Source organism: Ananas comosus, linkage group 8 (genome assembly GCF_001540865.1).
Source record: "Ananas comosus cultivar F153 linkage group 8, ASM154086v1, whole genome shotgun sequence".
In the NCBI taxonomy this organism is placed as follows: domain Eukaryota; kingdom Viridiplantae; phylum Streptophyta; class Magnoliopsida; order Poales; family Bromeliaceae; genus Ananas; species Ananas comosus.
The window spans coordinates 10,179,995-10,201,441 of record NC_033628.1 but is presented as its reverse complement, the minus strand read 5'-3'; the positions used below and the strand labels follow the sequence as shown (position 1 = coordinate 10,201,441).

The window sequence follows — 21,447 nt, the reverse complement described above, 5'->3', positions numbered from 1 at the left end:
CAAGAATTCTTTAAATTTACCCTTTTCTATCTAACCATACATTGTGACACCAGTATGGTAGCATGTGGCATGAAAATAAGACATCATATAAACATGAAATTTCTGTAAGAACATTAAATGGTCATAAATCTTAACTTCGCTTTTCCAAACTAAAGCATCACAAGCCTCTTCTCTAGGGAGGGATGAACATTCTGAAGTTTTACTGTTGTTAGAATGAACAACTGTACAGGAAGAAAAAAAAAGAAAATAATCTAGTCTCTTCTATGGAACTCCCTAAAGAAAGAATATGGTTAATCTCCAAAAGCTTAGAAAGTACAGGTTCTGTTAATTTGCATGAACATACTTCATGACAATTTATACTCAAATGGATGTGAGGCTTTCTTTTCTCAATCCAAGTCAAAGTGCCACTTTGAATCCTGTTCCAGACCAGTTGGCCATCCAAGTCCAGATAGAATTTGATCGCCATTCTCTCTCTTTCATTCACCTTGAATGACATAAAACTTCAAGAAAGAGCCATCTCCAAACATAAGGGTCATTGCAGGAGCAAAATGCTGAAATTTTTAGAACTTTAACAGACATAGGTCATCCATGGCCGCTCCTCAAAAGCTGAAGCACTTTCGGAAAACCCATGTCCATTTCCGGAATCCTTGATTATTAGCATCCTAATTGTTGTTCCTGCTGCATAAATTATCGCCATCCTCCTGATTTCATCAATCTATGAGACAAAAGTCATGACCTGCTTTAGGTCATGAGCACAAGGCCCTTTTGTAGGTAATGGCTTCCTTGCACATGATTACTCACAAAACAAGCGTTCAGACGTCAAGAATTTGGAGTTTGATTTACTTGCATGTGTTTCTCAATCAGCTTGTCCACAAAAGATCGAATCTGCAGTAAAGCATTGACCAGTCAGAAAATATAAATCGAAAGAAAGTAAGAACAACCACATCACTAACATGCCGGAAGAAAAACACTCTAAGCATAATTAAATAGGTTGTTCATGATGAACCAGGATCAAACCTTATTCTTTCGCTTAAAATCAAGAAACTCATAAACAGCCATTGCCTTTTCTGCCTCTGTGCATTGCTCCATAACCTATCAAGATCAAAGCAGGGAGAACAGAACATTACAAAGATAAGAGTTAATAATGCTTCACTGCCACAGTAAATTCAGTAATGCCAGTTACACAGTAAAAATAACCGTTGACAATTTTCTGTGCATGTAATACACAATGCGGTTCATGTTTAGGTAACAAAGACGAGAGAAAGAATGTTGCAAATAAAAGTAGACAAAAATTGTCAAACCATTTAGTATTCAAATAAAAGAACAGAAAAATCATTAGATCTAAATATTGCTGAAAAAAGAAGACCGTGAAATGCAGGCTCTTCTGGAGTAGACAGGAAACAAACTAACATTCATCAATATTCCATCCAACACACATAGGCCAGAAACTGTGAAATGCAGCTAATCAATATGAATTCTCTTTACCTTTTTTTTAAAAAATAAATAAAATAAATTCTTCAAGCTAAAAGTAGAAAAGAGAGTACCTTTGTGACAGCTTTCTTCATTATCGCCTTGTAACCCTCTCTATCTAGCTTCCTAGTTTTATAAAGAGGCATCAGTAACGATGCAACATAGTCCACAACACCCTGTTTGATATGCTCTACTCGCGATCGACCATCTAATATAGGTTTGCTTTCAGCAACCTGGGAGGCAGAACTTCCATCAGTCCGCTTTTGGTGGTTTACAGTGTGTAATCTGAAAATTTTATTTGAATCTTCTTCATCAGGAATTCGCAAATTTCTATAAAAATCAGCATCTGCATCCATTGCTTGTGACTGCCACCTCTCAATGGCAGAAAAATCCTTGACTCCTCCAGTGCCAACATTATCAGTATCAACCCACGCCCTTGTCAATCGACTGTCTACAACACTTTCTCCAGAATGTTCTCGAAGATTTAAAGGACATGCCATCTCATTCGAAAGGCTTCGCTGTGTATAGTTATCACCAGACATTCTTGAAGCCTCTGGATTGGCATAGGTCGCGGTGAAATCAACCGACCAATTCCTAACCTTGCAATTTCTTGTATCAATTTCAGTTACCGAGTCTTGTCTTCCAAAACTGCCTGCAGACCATTTTTTTCTAAAATCAGTTTCATCCATTTGCAGATTATGTTCTCGCCTAGCAAATTTATGGAACGATGGTATTTTTGGAAGCTCTCGAGAAGTAGTTGCCTCTGCTTCTGAAGAGGCATATGCCTGCACGCAACAACAAGACATCTAATGTCAGTTCATTGGCCGAAACATTACAAAAGAGAGAATTTACATAAATATCCTATACATATACTTACACTGTTATACTTAGAAAAACATCACTCTTACAAAAAGAAATAATCTGATGCAAAGTCTGCAAACAACTCCCCCCTAGCCCCCTCTTTCTTAAAAAAAAAAAAAAGACCCACCAGCAAAAGAAGGAAAAAAAAGGTGCACACAAACATGTCTTTGCGAACACACACACACACACACACACAAAAGAGGCTGCATTGGATGACACAATTTTCATAAGAAACAGCATTTCCGAGGGCTACATACTCCAAAGATTTCATAGGGATTATACAGAAAAACCCCACGGCAATTATAGTGAAATTAAGAGAACTGGAAAAATATTTTGCAACACAGACCTTTGCTGCTGCTATGGCAGAAGCGCGCGCAGCTTCAGCAGCAGCGTAGGCTGCAGCCTCTTCTTCTGAAATAACGGTATTATGCTCCACCTCAGATTCCAGACCTTGAGCTGGTTTTCGGAAGCGTAGTGAGTTTGCTTCAGATTTTGTATCCATAGGGGTTTCCAAATTAGTTGTCTTACTATCAGATTTCTTATGGTACGGTTTGGATGGAGAATAGCTTCCAGCTGATTTTGGAATCTTTAGAGATCCTTTGTTATCCATAACTTCATTAGTCGGGCGCAGAGGTAGTTTTCCCTGTTGTAAATCCTTAGTTTTGATCTTAGTTGTTTCCGAGGCTGATATATTTCTGAACAACTTTAGTCCACCGTTATTAGCTTTTTCCTTGCGGAATATTTCTATCCACATGCTAACAAGTTGGCTCGCTATAGCACGGATATCTCGGCTAGTGTGCACACAAACTTTCTCTTTCACTGTCCTACCAATGCCTACAAAAGATGGAAAATAGATCAGCACAGCGAAGCAACAATTATCAGCCTTAAAAGAAATAACATCAATACTTGAGCATTAGAACAAAATCCAGTATATACTATAAATTCAGTATATACTATAAGTGTAACCACGTGAGACATAAGATTCTGGTCAAAAAAGGGAAAAGCTTTATTACTTTGTTGAACCTCACCAGAAAAATCAGTGTACAATGATCATGTACCACTTTTCTTCTACTGATTTGGCTTATTTTAGAATCTGTATTTGTAGGGATCACTCATTCATCATAGCAATAACTGCAACTAAGATATCAAAAACCAGTACTCAAAACTGAGAATGGTATTTCTGATATATTAGCTAAGTCATCCTTATTAATCAATGGCTCTATTTCTATATTAGATAAACCCAAAGATTCAAATAAAAATGAACATGAAAAGAAGCAAGAAATACATAAAACCATAAACAGTAATTCTACAAAAATGCATTTGCGAAACTAAAAATTTAGAGCACATTTTTTAGTAGTAGAGAGCATGCAGTTAGATAGTGCTCTCTAGGTAACTTTAAACCAAAATCAGTACAAAGATTTGATACCAGATAAACGAACAGCCAGCAAATCTGTAGATACAAGCATGAGCAAGCGGACGCAATGGCGCAAGAGCTGAGTAGCATTTTTGCCCAACGAATCCTGTGGAGAACAATAGAAATGATAAGTATACACTCCAAGCTAAGGGTGTGTTTGGTTCCACGTAAAACTTTGAAAAAAAAATTCGGTGGAAAAAAAATTTTCAGAGAAAAATAATTTTACGCTCAATGTTTGGTTTGTAGGAAAAAAAAATTTCCGTTACGGTCGTTTGGTTGAAAGGAAAAAAAAGGAAAAGTTATAAATAGAAAACTATTATATGTATTTTCTTTTATTCTATATATTATATATTATTGATATGTAATAATTATCATATTATATATATTAGTGTTATAGTTTATATTTATAAATAAAATATATTAAAATATATTATAAAATAAGTATATAATATAATATATGATAGTATATATATTTAATACTATAAAAGAAAAAATTTCTATACATTTATAATAATATTTATAAATAAAATTTTATATAATATATATTTATATAAAATGAAATGTTATATATAATATATATATATATATATAGTATAATTATATATATGAATGAGGGGGGAGAGAGAAAGAGTAGTCCATGAGTGACTCTCTCACGCGTGTCCACGCTTGTGACCGCTTGTGCCTAGCACCCGTGAGACCGCGTTTTTTTCAGCTCCAAGTTTTCTTTTTCCGCTTGGACGGAGCGGAAAACGAAAATGCTCACTTTTCTGAAAATCTGTAAAAAAATTTCCGGAAAAAAGTTTTTACGAGCAACCAAACATCGGAAAATTATTTTTCCCGCAAAAATTTTTTTTCGGCATCCTTTTACAAGGATCCAAACACACCCTAAGAGTCAAACTATTAACCACCATATTCTCACTTAGATTTCATTTTGTTCTTACAAGTATCCAAGAGTTGAGTGTGCCTAGTCCTTCTTTGTTCCCAGCAAAGGACTTCAGGACTTCAACAGGAAGGCGCAGTAGCTCTTTGGCCAAATGTAGCCGCCCGGATGTAGTCTTTGCACTAGAGAACATATCTCGTAGCAAGGCTTCCTTAGTGACCAATGAATGGATCGCATCACTGGAAAACTTGCATGTTTCCAACCGCTTTGACAGGTCTCTGACTTCATTTTTCTCACTTTCTGACTGTCTTTGAACAGTTTCCATAGCCTCAACTTCCGCCATATAATCTTTGCCACTACTTAGTACATCAATAATGCGTACAGCTTCTCGAAGACCACTAAGCATTGCACCACCAACAGTATCAGGGTGCTCTTTGCAGGTTGCTTCACCAGCGAAAAATAAGCAGTTTGCAACTGGTCTACCCAAAATATCATAGTCTTGTCCAGAAGCCCCTTTAGCAACATACGAATATGCACCTCTACTGAAAGGATCAGTTCCCCAGTTTGTCACCACAAAAGCAACTGGATCTGGTACAGAAGCCTGGCCAAAAAGCCTACGAAGAACCATCAAAGCATAGTTTACATGATCATAGGAGCTCATGCTTTGCCCATCAATAGCTGCCTTTCCAACCACCAGTCCTATAAGAACAGGTGCACCAACTGTCTTCTTCACATTCCAAAACATAAAGCATTGGCCCCTGTGCGCCGTTTCTTCTGCAGTTGTCCCAAAGTAATCAACAGTATCATCCCAAAAGACTTCGGGGAACTCCAAGACTACCTTATTTAAAACACCAAAACCGAGCCTTTGGATAGCCAGCTGTTTCCAATCTGGTAGGCAAGGAGAGAACTTAATGGCCTCGACTTTTAGGCACCCAAGTGGGACAGTGATCAAGACTGCATCACCAAAAAACTCACTACCATTTGAAGTGCATACTTTTACTTTGTTTTGATTCTGACAAACATTATCTGATTCCTTGGTTTCATACTCTACTTTGGTAACAATATGCTTTAGGCGAATATCAAGTCCTTTGCCTAAGCTTTCTATAACAGTACTGTAACCTCCTTTAATCATGCAATGAGGCCCCCCAAATCCTCCATATATGTCATCTTGGTTCCAATGCGGAAGGGAAACATCCTTAAGCATAGCAGCACAGCCATATTCTAAATGTGCAAAGTGCCAATCCATTACTCTCCTCTCAAGAGGACTCAATACATCTGTTTTATCGCTTCCTTCATTACTGACGATTCCACTATCTGTTGACCCGAACTTTGAAGCATCTACACATTGGGAATCACAGATCATTTTATACTGATCAGTGGCAATAAATGATGTTGACTGAGTCATACGACGTTTCCTAAGAAGACGTTCCAGTCCGTCTTCAAGTGACATTTTAAATGCACCTTCGCCATTTTGAGCGACAACCAATACCATCTCATCAAGAAGACTATTGTATTCAGCTTCCAAAGCTTCATCCAAATCTGCAGGAACTTTATCACCCGTTACTAAATCATAGAGAGGGCAGTGACTATTCAATACAGTTAACTCAAGGCCCAATTGGGTACAGATTAAAGAGGAAGGATCGGGCCTTCTTTCAGTGGCAATATCGGCCTCAACACCAGTAATAATGCTAGCACCAAGATCCACAGGAACTGAAAGGGATGTACTATCCGTGCACACCCGACCACCTATCCGATCTCGAGCCTCGAGAACAGTGACAAAAAAGCCTTGGCGCTGCAAATGGCGTGCAGCAGTTAAGCCGGCAGGGCCAGCACCAACAACAATTATTCTCTTGCAGCCTTTCGAATCAGAATCAGTTATACCACTTGCTTTTCTAATGTATGCAGAGGGCTCTTTTTCATTCTCAGTGTACGCTTGAGCACGTGCATCAAATTCTGTTTCCGGAGCATTGAGGGTTTTGGTATTGTCAACAGCTGCGTCATTTCCACGAGAGGAAGCAATTTCATTATTATGACTGGCACCATTCAGTCCATAACTTTCATTAAGTTCAAAATCACTTGCAACCTCTGAGTGAGGCGTATATAAAAGTTTATTTGCCCCATTTTCCAATGCAATTCCTGTATTTATATAGCCCTGCAAAAAATGGTGTACAGAAATGAATGACATTATCTGAAGGTGTTTGTCTTATTCCCTCAAAGAAAAATAAGAATTAGTCATTGAATAGCAGACGAAATTTGGAAAACTGTAGAAAAATTCATTCAATATTAATATAGAAGGCAATTAATCATTACCAAACTTGGTTAAGAAAAATTATTATGAATTATGATTAAGAGAGCTTATCTTTGACTATTAAGAGAAAATCAGGTAGTCACTAATTACTTATCACTGGTATGCCAGTACAGTTGGAAACTGATTAGAATAGCTGTATGACAAAAAAGGAACAGTAACTTAGGTTCCACTAGTTGACACTTAGCCTAAATGTCAAAAAATAATGTCTCGTATATGATTAAGAAATAACAAACAAAGCTAAAAAGAGAAACTTACATTACGGTCTAGAAATTGATATATTTCACGAATAAGAGAATTGCGTGACGATTCATCTTCAGAAGGAGAATCAGATATACCACAGTCAGCAAGAGGCAATATGCGTCTAACATCTTTACTCCAGTGACTGAGTATCAAGTTCCTGAGATGCACAGAAATACAGATAAAATCAAATATAGAGGATTAGAATTAAAAGGGCTAAAGTGCAACTAATACATTTCTGTGCTGTGATAAGCCAAAAGAAGAGTGAAAGAAAGAAAGAAAGAAAAAAAGAAACATATACAATGCCTAACAGGAGAAAACTGAAAAAAGTTTTGTATAGAAATATACCGTATAGATGGATTGTATCACGTACATACCGGAGTGTATCACGTGCAAATTCATCTAATTGTTATTACGACCCAATAATGGCAATATTCATAGTAATGCTCTCAATGTCATCCATTTATGCAATTGTTCAACTCTAGTCATGTGACAGCAAACAAACAAGGACGGTCATTTTATTATTGTTAATTCAGAAATCCTACAACTTGGGTCCAATGGGCATAGAATCGCTGAGTGGGCAACAGAAAGATGGCCTAGTTTATAAGATTGAACTAACTGAGTAATTGAAAAGACTTAAGGCTCATTTAAGTTGGAAGACAATCTGATTCCACAGAATAGTTTTTTACAAAGTATGAACATAAAATTGTTGAACAATAGACTGACAGGAAAGTACTACAAATCACTAAGAAACAATCACTGCATCAACATTTGATACATGAGAATACAAATGGTCAAGTCTAATTCTCGAGAAATTCCTCAAAATGAGAAGCATAAAAATCGTCCAAACTGTCTCATCCGGATATTTCATTAATGATCAATCAAAAGACTTTTGAGTCTAAAGGATATAAGCTAACCAAAAAATACTTATATACTGAACACTTAGCTTAAGAATACCGAATACTTGTTCCAGGAAATTAAAGGAAATAGAAGCATATCATAGTTTAAACATGCAAAAGCCAGTAAAAAGAGCAGCACAGCAGCTAAAATTCCAACACAATGAAGGAAACTAAATGAACTAGGCTAAAAGAAATTCAATAAATAAAAGATCCTTTATAAGCTATAGCTGACCTGCAGTCCAGATATTCCTGGAGGCCACCCTTGCGCTTTAAGAAATCTTTGAATTTGATCTTTTCAATTGGACTAACGGCTCGAGCTTTCAGACCAGCCGCCACTGCAGCAGCAGCACCATAGGTAGCATCATCAAAAACTTGCAAATTTGAGTCAGCATTAGACTTATCTTTTGATTTGATAGACCGGTCTCTACAATCTATAGAAATATTGGTAAACAATCCTTGCTCATGCATCAGAACATCCCAATCAGCATCTCCCTCATATGCCATGTCACCATGCCTGCGTTTTTTAGCATTTCTCATTGCCCGTGGCACCATTGATTGATTTTCTGCATTGTCAGGGTCCAATTGTACATCATATTCATTCGTTTCTTTTGTAATTCCACCTTCCTTCATGCTCATAGTAGGAGAGGGCTCTTTGAAAGCATCAGCCGCTGATTTATTTACAACTGAGATTCCTCTAACAGATTGATCTACGCATGCATTAGCAGATGGTACCCCATTACAATTAGTGAAAGGAACAGCTGAATCTTCAACTACTTGATGAGATGTTACTGATATATTAACATATGAAGAGAGACCATCATCTTGAGAGCTCTTGCCATCGGATTTTGGCAAAGATCCCTCACAGTTATCAGGGGAATGTTGTAACAATTTGTCACAATCCGCAATAGCTTCTGACTTCCGGCTTAACAAAACAAAAGATATCTCCTTTTCACGTAAAGATGGTTTTTCAACTTCTTTCTGAAAAGTCAGAACTACACCATCTCCGTTCATGATGTTTTCCTGATTTGGTGTTTCATCGCAAGAGAGATCTACCCGATCAATGTTTCTCCGATTTTCTTCAGAAACACCTTCAGTCTTCTGATTTGTTTCATTACTAGATGCTAATGCAGATTCTTCAATGAGCTCTCCAGAACATGGTTTCAACCCAGAGCCATCAATTGTCCATGTTGGAACTTTTAACTGAGTTACATTCCCACTAATAAAATGGTCTGATCCATCTTCTAAGGCTCTGTCAGAAGCTTGGATTGAGTTGTTTTCTCTCTGAGTTGCTGACAATTTATCATCCTTCGCCTTCAAAACGGAATCAGAATCCTTCGCCTGAATTAAGGAAGGTGCTGAGTTATCTAAATTACAGTCCAACTTTCTATAGGAACTGTCAAAATCCTTTTCTACATTCTTCACTTCCGATCCTGAAATGGGAACTAATAATTCTTGAGCAGAAGAAGAAAGTGGTTTCCTAGAAGCTCTGCTAGGAATTCGACTCGGCTGCTTTAGAGCAGTTTTATTTCCAGCTCTCCCTTTCTGAGTTTTTCCCACGACATGCTGATTGGCGAGTAGCTCATCATCAGAATTCGGAGTCGAGCACCGATCAGCACGTGTACTCATCTCGCCATTTTTTCCACCATAACCATCATCCGAGGCCTTATTAAGGCTTCGTTTCGCGTCGTTAATACCACGTGGAGCTGTTTCCTTGGATTTCTTAGAAACTTGTCTCGACCTCCGAACCGACCGCGAAGTTAGGAAGGCCGAGAGCGAATCATTAACCAAATCAGAAGAATGGTCCGAGCAATTATCAACCTCTGCTAGAGCTCCCTTTTGCTCTGAAACCCTATCTCCGTCCAAAGTGGTAGAATCTTGTCCAACTCCAGATCCGGCGCCATCGGCCTCTCCAACCCTTCTCCGGCGCTTCAGCTTCTTCCGCATGGCAGCCAATGTATCATTGACCTCGCCGGAGCCCCTCTCGTTGATTCTAGGGTTTCCCTCCGCCCTAGCTTCCGGCGCCGCTTCCCGTCTCTTCCTCGGAACACGGATCTTCTTCTTGAACAGCGATCCCAGCGGCCGCTCGTCGTCGTCCGAGTTCCCTTCCGCCCCGAGGACATGCCCCTCGTCACCATCACCCCCACCCATCTTACAACTCCCCGACCTAGTCTCCAAAGGTAACAACTTTACACCATTAGCACACCAACAAACAGCGAACTGCGATCTCCCCGCCTCTTTCCTCGCCCAAAGGCACCTCCTTTCACCGTTCCTGTCGGAAATTGCGACGGATTATCGAACGCCCCGAAGCCGAATCCTTCGAACACTCACGAAACCCCCGGAGAGGGCGATAAAGAGCGCGAAAGGATAGAGAAGCCCCAAAGAGATCCCCGGAGAGGTAGAGGAACAAGGAGAAGGGGAGGAGAAGGAGCCGGCTCACCTGGGGATTGGGGAGGGGGAGCGCGCGATCTCGGCGAGCGACGCGGCGTCGGAGGCGAGGGCGCGGCCACGGGAGGCGTGGGTGGATGTCGCGAGGGGGCGAAGTGGGATTTTTTTTTTTTTACCTGCGTTGGAGACGAAGGGAGAAGAGGAAGAGGAAGAGGAGAGAGGGTGGAGGCGCTCCGATACGCCGAGTCGTTGGTACGTGGACTCGGTTCTTATTGGGTTCGGTGTCGGGTCGAGCGCAAACGGATTGGATCCGCTAATTGCGAGCCACATTGTGTGCGGTCGAGTCACGATATCTAAATCTAATTAGATAATTAGATAATTAGATTTAGATCTAAACCTATAATTAACACAATCAAAATAATCACGTTACGTAAAAACATTTTTTACCTGCAAAGTCTTTTATTTTGCACTATTGTAATATAATTATGACAAGGCTTTCATCCCCTATTTGTTTATAAGTATGAAGTTCTTCAGCAAACTTTTCTCACAATGTGCAACCTAGCTTTTTGCTGCTATAAGTTTTACAGAAAAAATACTAAATGACTAAAATACAAATTAAAAGGAACATTATACTATAAATGCTATTTATAAAATAATTCATTTTATATTATATATGTGCCTACTAATTTTTGTTTATATTATATCAGATAGATAATTTTTATATTTATATTTGAGGGCAATTTAGATAAAAAAAATGACAAATATTTTGTATTCGTCAATCATTAGATTAGACCTAATAACTAAGAATCAATATATTTTATAATAATTTTAAAAAATATTTAATATTTTAAATATTAGTAGGTAAATTTGAGATAACTTTTATATATTCACCTTTAAAAAAATATGATTAAATATTATATACGTTAATATTTTTTATAATAATTTAAATAAAATATCCAAAATTTTAAATATTAGTAGGTAAATTTGAGATAACTTTTATATATTTCGCTTTAAAAAAATATGATTTAATATTATATATGCGGAAGATATTATGTGATTGGATATTATATAGGTGGTGGATATTATGTGTGAGAAAAAAAAAATTAAGATATGCAAATATTATTTGTGATAAAATATGATATTATGTGGGCGACGGTTATTAGAAGATATGACATGCATATAAAAAGTGAAATTTGATACGTACTATTTGAGGGCAATTTAGATAAAAAAAGTGACAGATATTTTGTATTCGTCAGTCAATTAGATTTATTGACTAAGAATTAATATATTTTATAATAATTTAAATAAAATATCCAATATTTTAAATTTGAGATAACTTTTATATATTCTGCTTTTAAAAAATATGATTAAATATTATATATGTTAATATATTTTATAATGTTTTAAATAAAATATCCAATATTTTAAATATTAGTAGGTAAAAGCACGGATAACTTTTATATATTTTGTTTTAAAAAAATATGATTAAATATTATATATGCGGAAGATATTACATTAATAGGGACCGGTATTTTGGGAAAGAGGAAAAAATTCAAAACTAACGTTTTTATAAGTAGTATAGATCAGCAGCTAACTGAAAAAAAATGTATAAACATTCAAAAGATATATCTACAATTATAAACACATACTTGTCATCCTCAAGTAGTATCGTAATCTTTTTTGTTTCTTTACCGTCCTTACAGTTTTTTTCCATTCTACTAATTCCAGAAAGCTTCCCAATGGCATCTGAGATAATATAATAATAAAATGTAATAATCAATATAATAGATAGTCTATATTAAAAATTAAATTTTAAAAATTAAATATTTGATGCATATAATAACTCTTACCTACTAAATATTTGTCATCAGTGACATTACCAAGTATTTCATCAAAAGGGGTAAATATAAATCCATACTTTGATACGGTCAGAAGGGGTAAATAATTCGCAACAGATTATTGCGTATTTCGCAATCAATAATTTTAATAATTAATTAAACCAATAATTTCAAATAATTCGTAACCAAATATCCATATTATTGCGTATTTCGCAACCAATAATTTTAAATAATTAATTAAACCAATAATTTCAAATAATTGGTAACCAAATATCCATATTTGAGTTTGACACGTGGTAAGCATATAGAAAGCCACGTGTCAGCTTCTCACATATGGTTCATTAAGGGTTCTACTTTTATATATAGAGTATCAAATACCGCCTGTGGTTTTACACGTTCTCACTTTAGTACCTGGTTTAAAGTGTATCAAGTTAGTACAATGTGGTTTCACACTTTCTCACTTTAATACCCTGTGGTTTCAAGTGTATCAAGTTAGTACTCTATGGTTTCGCACTTTCTCACTTTAGTACTCTGTGGTTTAATATTCTGTTAAATTATATACCCTGAAATGGATAATAAAAAAAGAAAATTGAAACCACATGGTACTAACTTGATACAAAAATAAAACCACAGGATACTAATTTGATACACTTGAAACCACATGATACTAAAGTGAGAAAGTGCGAATCCACAAGGTACTAACTTGATACACTTTAAACCATAGGGTACTAAAGTTAAAAAAGCACGAAACCACAAGGAGGGTATTTGAAGTTCCCCTTAAATTTAATGAAATTACATTACTTAAGGGGAACATTCCTGAAGCAATCTCTGCCTCTAAATTTGACTTTGTTTCTATTTGAGAAAACTTCAAAAACCCACATTGTGGTTTCAATTTTTTTCACTTTAGTATCCTATAGTTTAAAATGTATCAAGTAAGTATCATGTGGTTTCTCACTTTATCACTTTAGTACCCTGTGGTTTAAAGTGTATGAAATTAGTACCATGTGGTTTTGCACTTTATCCCTTTAGTACCCTGTGGTTTCACACTTTATCACTTTAGTACCATGTGATTTAAAAAACCACAAGGTACTAACTTGATACAAAATTAAAACCATAGGATACTAAAGTGATAAAGTGCAAAACCATAGGGTACTAACTTGATACACTTTAAACCACAGGGTACTAAAGTGATAAGGTGAGAAACCACAAGGTACTAACTTGATAAACTTTAAACCACAGGGTACTAAAATAAAAAAGTGTAGAACTACAGGGGGTGTTTTTTTGAGTTTTCCCTTTCTATTTCCTTATCAGACTTCAAATATTAGCCACAAAAAATAGTCTTAAAATATATTTGTTAACAAAATAGTGCAGAATATAAGTGCATGTTTTCTTTTACCATAGCTGAAATTTATTACTCTTTGTGGATCCCCAATATTTTAAGCTGATGTGTCATAACCTCCTAATTTTAAAATTTTTTTAATTTAGAATGATCCATTTTATTCTCTCTCTCAACATACGTCTCTTCATCTCCCCCATTTAATTTTTATTTAAAATGAGCCATTTTACTTTCTCTCTCAACATACGTCTATTCATCTCCCCCATTCAATTTTTATTTAGAATGAACCATTTTACTCTCTCTCTCTCAACATTCGTCTCCTCATCTCTCCCATTTATTCTCTCTTTCTCAACATACGTCTCTTCATCTCTCCCATTTAATTTTTATTTAGAATGAGCTATTTTACTCTCTCTCTCTCTATTTTTATTTAGAATGAGCTATTTTACTCTCTCTCTCTCTCCATCGTTGGTAGATGTATCAAGTGAGATACACAAAAAAATATTTAATATTTTATTATTATTAATTATTACTATAGTTTCTAACCGCTGCAAAGCGCGGGACTTTTCACTAGTATATATATATAGTGCAAAATAAATTCGGGTTTGAGTTCAGGTCGGATACAGTAAAACTTCATATTCGAATCTATATCTATTAAAATTTTATTTTTGATGTCTATATCCGAATTCATATCTCTATGGCGTTGAATATATCCGTTTCGTTCAAATTTGAATTCCGATAAAATTTCAGAGCATCCGTGCACATTGCGATCCCTATTCAAAATCCATCGCTTCGCCCTGCACAAAGGGGGTAAAAAAAAAAAAAAAAATTCCCCCTTCTCCCCGACCTCTCCCGAAAACCCCAGATCCTCCCACACCCAACCCACCCCCGCCCCCCAAAGCCCCGGCGGCCGCGTCTGCTTCTCCTCGCCGGCAGACATGCCTGCTCTTCCCTCGCCGGAGGACATGACTGCTCTTCCCCCGCCGGAGGCCGCACGCGAATCTGCTCCACCACCACCCCCTCAGGGCCGCGTCCCTCTCTCCGAGGCCCCCACTCTCCGGTAGGATTTCTTTTCCTTTCTTTATTCCTTTTCTTCTTCGCAAAACACATATTTTAACATTATATGCAAAGTTTAATTTAATTAATAGACCTCCTAAACCAGTTTGAGACGATCCGTGTAGGTGGAAAGTTTCCTAATTTCCTTGCAAGTCGAGATAATGCGAGACCTACTTCTTCAGATATAACTATAATCCTTGTAGATTCGGATATAGATATAATCCGAGTCCGAGTCCTACTTCTTCAGATATAAATATATAAATATAATAAACCATCGTCTCTTTCTCTATATATACATATATACATACCCAGGCCACTTTATTGAATCAATACTCGTCGTGTTCGCGCGTCCATAAAAATCGGTGATAAGGAAATTAAAAGTCCCCGACCCTCTCCGTGTTTTATTTGAATTCGAACTCCAACCTTTCTCGGTCTTCTCCCTCTCGGATATTCTTTTTTTCCCAGTGCCGCGACAACACTGGTGCAACAAATGGCTTCCGGCTGCGCAGCTTCCCCCGCTGCTTCCGTTGCGGTCGACATAATGAACAAGGCTTTGCCAGATCACATCCACGTTTTAGTTGTCGACGGCGACAGCACTTCGCTCAAAGCCCTTGAGAGTTCGCTGCTCGCGCACAACTACAAAGGTATGGCGTTACCCTTGGGCATGCCGTGCTTTTGTATATGACAATAAGATGATTCGGTTTTCTGATGCTTCTCGGGCGTCCGATGGTTCAGTCACAACGTGTTCCGAGGGAACGGAGGCCCTCTCGATGCTGCGAAAGGGTGAGGTGAAGTTCCATCTTGTGTTGAGCGACACGTACCTACCGGACATGATTGGGTGCAAGTTCCTGAACTGCGTCACCTCCGAGACCTATCTCCCCGTAATCAGTAAGCAGATCTCTCCTTCACTCGCTTTCTGTTCTGCATGTCGTTGGCATCTCTCTTTTTTGACGGTCTGGTTGTACGTCTGACATTCTTTTTCTTTCTGTTTCATCTTTCGTACGTCGTCGTTAAAAGTGATGTCCGCAGAGCCGGATGAGGAAGCTGAAGCTCACGCTGCCTTCATTCATATGTGCTTTGGGGCACGCGGGCATCGGAGAAAACCGCTTCCTGAGACGGTGATACAGGATTTGTGGCAGTTTGTTATGAGGGCGAGGCTGGAACAAATGATGGGTCCTGGTTGATGACACTCGTTAAGCCGAAGCAATGCTGCCGCGCTTCATAACTCGGGTCGCGTCGGGGGATATTTGCCATTTACATTTTCTCGTTCTCGTTCCAGACTTCTAGATCAGGTTTTTGGGCTATTTAGCATCTGTTTTTCTTCGTTCTGAACTTCTGTGCTGGTTATGTTTTATCTATATTTATTTTGTTTATCTTTGGCGGAGATGAACATATCTCCTATAGGTCGCTTATTGTCATTAAGTATGTTTAGTAATTTATTAGATACTGGTAGTTTTTCTTCTTCTTCTTTTTCCCCTTTTCCTTTTTCTTTTTCTTTTTCTTTTTTTTTTTTTTTTTGAGAAAATTATCTCTGGCTACAGCAATTGGTTAGCTTGCAATTTGTTGGCCTTTTCTTTTATTTTTTTTTTTGTCGTCATCGTAGTGTGCCCTCATAATGGTACGCTCGCCTCACACTCCTTCCTGCTGTTGGAATAATCAAGCTGTAGTAGTTTCTCAACGATTGTATCTTTTTGGAGAAAAAGAATTATATCTTGAAACAACTTGAAATAGGTTTGGTTGCTTTTTGGCCCTGAATCGTCAATTGTCATGTGGTGTAAAGATTGTGTCGATTTTGTGCTGATTTGGTTGTCTCGTAAGGATTTAAAAACTATTTTATAATCTGACTTTGAGCTGCTTGGCCGAGTTCATAGCTGACCTCACGATTCCTGTTAGCTAACAGAATACTCCAGTCAGTAGAGGAAAGAAAGTAAGACATACCATTAACTTTTGGAAGGAGAGGTGGGAAGCTTAATCCTTAGTATCAATTCCAAAGATGCAGTGGCTGTTCTGAAACCTGTGCCCCCAAAATTGGTGTAAAAAATTTTGCCCTTAAAATCGGTGTAAAGTGACTTGTGGCATCTCCTAAATCGGTTGGAACAACAGATCAACAGAAAAGGCAAAAGCCGAAAGAGAGAGACTGAAGAAAAAGGTTTTCATTGTTAGTTTTTTTTGTTGAAAAATCATATATATATATATATATATTATTGTCTACATTATTTAAATTTTCCTATTGAAATAAATATAGTAGTTTTATATTTTTATTAATTTTTGGTGAAATTACTGTGCAAACAAAGTATAATAATTACACAAGGTATACACGAAAGAAAATACTCTGTTAAAGAGGTGGAATGCTACTATCTCGATGATAGGGGCATTCATATTGGTGATGTTGATTTTGTTTTTATTTTTTTCCCCTCGCATTTAAATGTTTTGACACTATAAGCAATGTAGGCACGCTAATTAATATTCCTTTTTTCTTTTCAGCAGAGTGGACGGAGATGGCCGAATCATATGATAATCTGACATCCTCAGTTGGTCTTCTTATCTACATCTCATGCTGTTAAATGGCTTGATTTTCCTATAATTAAATTATGTAAACAAAGGCGCTTAAATTGTGTGCAGGTTAATATTGCTTTGGTTGGAAAGTATACTAGTCTAACAGATTCTTATTTATCTGTAGTCAAGGTTCTTTTGTTGTCTGTGGTAATTTGTTATCTCATCTTATTTTACTATGTGAATATTTATTTCTTTCTTTTTGCATAATAGTCCTGATATTCGTACTACTGAATGTCGTATATAAGTATAGTTTATCTATCTGTTAATATTTGATCTGACCATTGTTGTGGTTAACAACTTCAAGCATCTGTTATGGTATGTATCAGATTACCGTAAATTCAGTTCATTCGGGTCCTTTGGTTTTGTAGCTTCTCAAAAACGAAAGCTGAACCCAACCGAATCACCAATAAAACCAAACCAAATCAACTGAAATGAGTCAGTTTACTTTAGTAATTCATTTTGGATCGAGTACTTCTCACCTCTTGGTAACATTATGAATTCGGCCTGTCTATTTTTTCAATTTGACTCTGTTCAGACACATCTTAAGCTTTACAAAAAATGCAATTATATCTCAAATTCAAAAGCAATTTGGGGTTTTATCAGCTGTTTAACTCCACTGAGATACATTTGCCACTTTTTTGTACTTGCATTCGCAATTTTTGTTGACTATTAATACACTTAGCTTTGTTTGACTTTATGCACGTATGTTTTTGTCTTATTATACTTCAGTTTGGTGTTTGAAGCTTTTTTTTTTTGTTGCAATTAAGTTTTTTTTTGTATACTTTGCTACAGGCCCTTCTGCATGCTTGTGTGGCCTGCTCAATGAGGCTGTCAATCCAGTGGATTGCTGCTTCAGACCTTGAAGATGAAAGTGCAAGAACGGTAAAGTACGTAGTTTCCATGTTCAGGAAAGACTTTTGAGGGTAAATGTATGAACTGTAATTTGGTCCCACCTAAACAGATGTAACTCCTGAAGTGATCTAAGTTAGTTGCAATCCAATCCTTGTCTTTTGTTCGCCGCCTCCTATTATTTGTTCACTTACACGCACGTATCTGACACATGTTAGAGGTTGTGTGGAAACATCGTGTATGAATGACGTTGTGAGAAGTTAGGCAGGTTCAGGGACTTATCTGTTTAAGTGAAAAATCATGGACCAAATTACTAGTCGTCGAAAGTTCCGCGACTATCATGCACATCATCTATTGGTTGTTTTAATCTTGCTTATGAATCGTGGCTTACCTGGTGCAATATTTTCTCATACAGATATGCTTGGGAAACCCGTAGGGTAGGAAATCACGTATATATTTCTTTGGTTGAAGCAGTTTGAATGTAAGTTCTTTTAATTTAACATTTTGGCTTCTAAGAAAACTACAGTCTGACTATTATTGATTTAAATTGTCAGAGTTCCTCTTGCATTTTGATACCTGGTGGGTTTGGTGACCGTAGAGTGCCTGGAATGATATTGGCTGCGAAATATGCTAGAGAATAAAGCCCCTTATCTTGGCATTTGCTTGGGAATGCAGATATCTGTGATTGAAATAGCTCGATCTGTATGTATGCTTCCTTCTGTACCATATATCCGCTTTTAAGCTCTCTCTCTCCCCCCACCCTCTTCTCATTTATGTGACACTTCATCAGATTTTGGGTGTGGAAAGAACTAATAGCGAAGAGTGTTGGGAATCCGTTACTGGCCCCGGTACTGAATCTCGTGAATCCACAACCCACTTCGATACCGACTGCTATGGATCCGGTATCGATGGTTGGGATTCCGCAACGGAAACGTCAAATTGAATTTTTATCATAAATCTGTCTCCTCAGCAAAAGCTGATACAATCATAAAAGAGAAAAATATACAGATAAAGTAAGATTCATTAAATAAGAGAAGATTACACCTGACTCCTCTTCTGCAACTGAGTAGCTACAACCCGAGCCCTCTTCTTGAATTTTTTCTACTTTTTTTTCGTCTTTTATAAACCTAAAAGACAACCCATCTACGTGCGTCCGTGCACTAGGTGCACTAAATAACTCTCTCTTTTTCTCTCTCGTACGGCACTCAAGCTTCAGCCGTACTCACCTCAAAAAAAGACTCTAATGCATTATATAGAATGCTCCATCAAGAATGTACCCAATCCTAATATATTTAGGATTCCTACTCCAATAAATATTTAAATTTTAATTGATTTATCTCCAATAGATTTAAATATTTATCCTAATCTAATTAGATTCATTCTCTAATTAATATTTAAATTTTAATTTATCTCCAACAGATTTAAATATTAATTCTAATTCAATTATAATTAATCTGCAAATCTAATCAAATTCTAACAAAGAGTTCGACTCTGAAGCACCAGAACTTGTCATTATGTACCTGCCTGAGGCTTGTTTTCCGAGCATCTCCATGTGAGATAATGATTATGGAAACTTCAGTCCGTGGTGTTATTTGTGTTCTCTTTCAGGTTTCGAAAACGCACATGGGAAGCACAATGAGATTAGGATGTCGGAGAATCTTTTTTTTTGCCATCCTCGTTTATATTGAAATAGACTTTCAAGTATGGTAGAGTTCACCACAAATTTATTTTTTTTTATGGCTCTTTATTTATTGAGCCGTGGAACTAAAATTTTTTCAGTTATATAATTTATCTGGTAGAAAATAAACGGCATAACAACTGGAGGGATGAGAGATGAAATAATATTTTATTATTTTTTTCGTATAATTGACTTTGGTGAAGACGGGCCGAAGCCAATTATATACGTTATTTAAGAAAATTTGAGTTTAAACCAAAAATAAAATTACGATAAATCAAACAATAAAAATAAATATTTATAGTAAAAAATTACTTCACGTCTCTCTCACTTCCCATGAAACAAACAAAAAAGAACACTTGATTATCCATATGTTTATTTAGTGGTGATTGCATCTGAAATTTTATAATATATTGGAAGAAAGAAAACCATAAATTTTTAGTATTTTTGAATATTTCGAGCGTTTCATAATTAATATAAAAGTAATAGTTTTAAACACTGCAGTACCAAACAAGGTTTTATTAGTGTAAGTTATTAATTTGTTACAATGTACCGTTTCAAAATCTGTGTCCCCTCCTTTTTCGTGAGCAATAAAATAGGACAACTCAATTGTCCCCATTGTTCTACTGAACATGAAAAAAGTGTGAGAGGCCTTGTTCTAATCAAATTAAGTAATTCTAAAATAAATAAAACTAGGTAACACTTTGAGTTTATTACATACTAGTTAAGAACCCGCACAATACCGTTGATAGTTATTTTAAAATTTAATTTTAAAAATTAGTTATAAAAATTGATTCAGAATAATTATGAAATATTACGGACAAATTACGAAATAATTTTAAATAAATACAGTTTTTTTTTCTAATATAGAAAATATAAGGAGTTCTCTCAATAATAAAATATTTTGAAATAGTTTTTCAACTTTACTAATATTTTCTCATCTTGTTATTTTTTGTTTGATTTGATATTACTAATTTTGTAAGGTTATTTATAATATTTCTAATATTTTCAGGGTACGAATAAAATTATCCCATATTAATTATTCCAAACATGACTGCATGTCTCAGGAATTGAGAAATAATAAATGGTGCAATAAGTACATTAAAAAATTTTAGTAGGCATAATAGCACCCCATTAGTTAGTGAAATAATTTTTAATAGGTATCGTAGTCCCGCAGTAGTAGGTGAATGAAAAGAGAAATCATTGCTTGTGATTCTCGCAATTAATTTTCGTCAAATATTTAATTAACTTAAGCTGCATCAATCTTTTTTTTTATTTTTTAATATACAATTTATATGTGAATACTCAATATTATAAAATTAACATTTATATNAATTACTTCACGTCTCTCTCACTTCCCATGAAACAAACAAAAAAGAACACTTGATTATCCATATGTTTATTTAGTGGTGATTGCATCTGAAATTTTATAATATATTGGAAGAAAGAAAACCATAAATTTTTAGTATTTTTGAATATTTCGAGCGTTTCATAATTAATATAAAAGTAATAGTTTTAAACACTGCATTACCAAACAAGGTTTTATTAGTGTAAGTTATTAATTTGTTACAATGTACCGTTTCAAAATCTGTGTCCCCTCCTTTTCCGTGAGCAATAAAATACGACAACTCAATTGTCCCCGTTGTTCAATTGTCCCCGTTGTTCTACTGAACATGAAAAAAGTGT

The 21,447-nt window shown here is 36.2% G+C and overlaps 2 protein-coding genes across 15 annotated transcripts; one reads left to right on the top strand and one right to left on the bottom strand.

Annotated features, from left to right (window-relative positions):
* On the bottom strand, positions 100-10,677 carry LOC109713774 (lysine-specific histone demethylase 1 homolog 3). 2 transcript variants are annotated; one of them, XM_020237963.1, is made up of 9 exons: positions 10,507-10,677; positions 8,302-10,338; positions 7,189-7,330; positions 4,687-6,777; positions 3,758-3,851; positions 2,678-3,165; positions 1,545-2,255; positions 1,018-1,092; positions 100-885 (listed from the first exon to the last, which is right to left on the bottom strand). In XM_020237963.1, the coding sequence occupies exons 2-9, from the start codon at positions 10,215-10,217 to the stop codon at positions 820-822; spliced, it is 5,583 nt and encodes a 1,860-aa protein (XP_020093552.1). In that variant the 5' UTR covers positions 10,218-10,338; positions 10,507-10,677; the 3' UTR covers positions 100-819. The 2 variants fall into 2 exon arrangements, with proteins under 2 accessions (XP_020093552.1, XP_020093553.1); XM_020237964.1 differs by having other exon boundaries at positions 8,302-10,233.
* On the top strand, positions 14,460-18,904 carry LOC109714348 (two-component response regulator ARR12-like). Of its 13 annotated transcripts, XR_002217319.1 has the most exons (10): positions 14,460-14,685; positions 15,147-15,325; positions 15,417-15,569; positions 15,699-15,973; positions 16,582-16,830; positions 17,166-17,212; positions 17,304-17,384; positions 18,030-18,124; positions 18,502-18,567; positions 18,641-18,904. XR_002217319.1 is itself a non-coding variant. In XM_020238937.1 (8 exons), exons 1-4 carry the CDS (start codon positions 14,564-14,566, stop codon positions 15,863-15,865), a joined length of 621 nt encoding a protein of 206 aa, XP_020094526.1. In that variant the 5' UTR covers positions 14,466-14,563; the 3' UTR covers positions 15,866-15,973; positions 17,169-17,212; positions 18,030-18,124; positions 18,502-18,567; positions 18,641-18,904. The 13 variants fall into 13 exon arrangements, 8 of the variants coding, with proteins under 8 accessions (XP_020094526.1, XP_020094524.1, XP_020094525.1 ...); XR_002217321.1 differs by lacking the exon at positions 16,582-16,830 and having other exon boundaries at positions 14,463-14,685; positions 17,169-17,212; positions 17,304-17,366; XR_002217320.1 differs by lacking the exon at positions 16,582-16,830 and having other exon boundaries at positions 14,463-14,685; positions 17,169-17,212.

Bases quoted from the DNA above. Each gene is read 5' to 3' on its own strand.
- LOC109713774 (XM_020237963.1), bottom strand. From the start codon at position 10,217: ATGGGTGGGGGTGATGGTGACGAGGGGCATGTCCTCGGGGCGGAAGGG. The intron at 7,331-8,301 runs GTCAGCTATAGC...TGTGCATCTCAG, and splicing joins CAGGAATATCTGGACTGCAG to GAACTTGATACTCAGTCACT. The intron at 3,166-3,757 runs GTATCAAATCTT...CATCTTTTGTAG, and splicing joins GCTGGCTGTTCGTTTATCTG to GCATTGGTAGGACAGTGAAA.
- LOC109714348 (XM_020238937.1), top strand. From the start codon at position 14,564: ATGCCTGCTCTTCCCTCGCCGGAGGACATGACTGCTCTTCCCCCGCCG. The intron at 15,326-15,416 runs GTATGGCGTTAC...CCGATGGTTCAG, and splicing joins GCTCGCGCACAACTACAAAG to TCACAACGTGTTCCGAGGGA. The intron at 15,570-15,698 runs GTAAGCAGATCT...CGTCGTTAAAAG, and splicing joins GACCTATCTCCCCGTAATCA to TGATGTCCGCAGAGCCGGAT.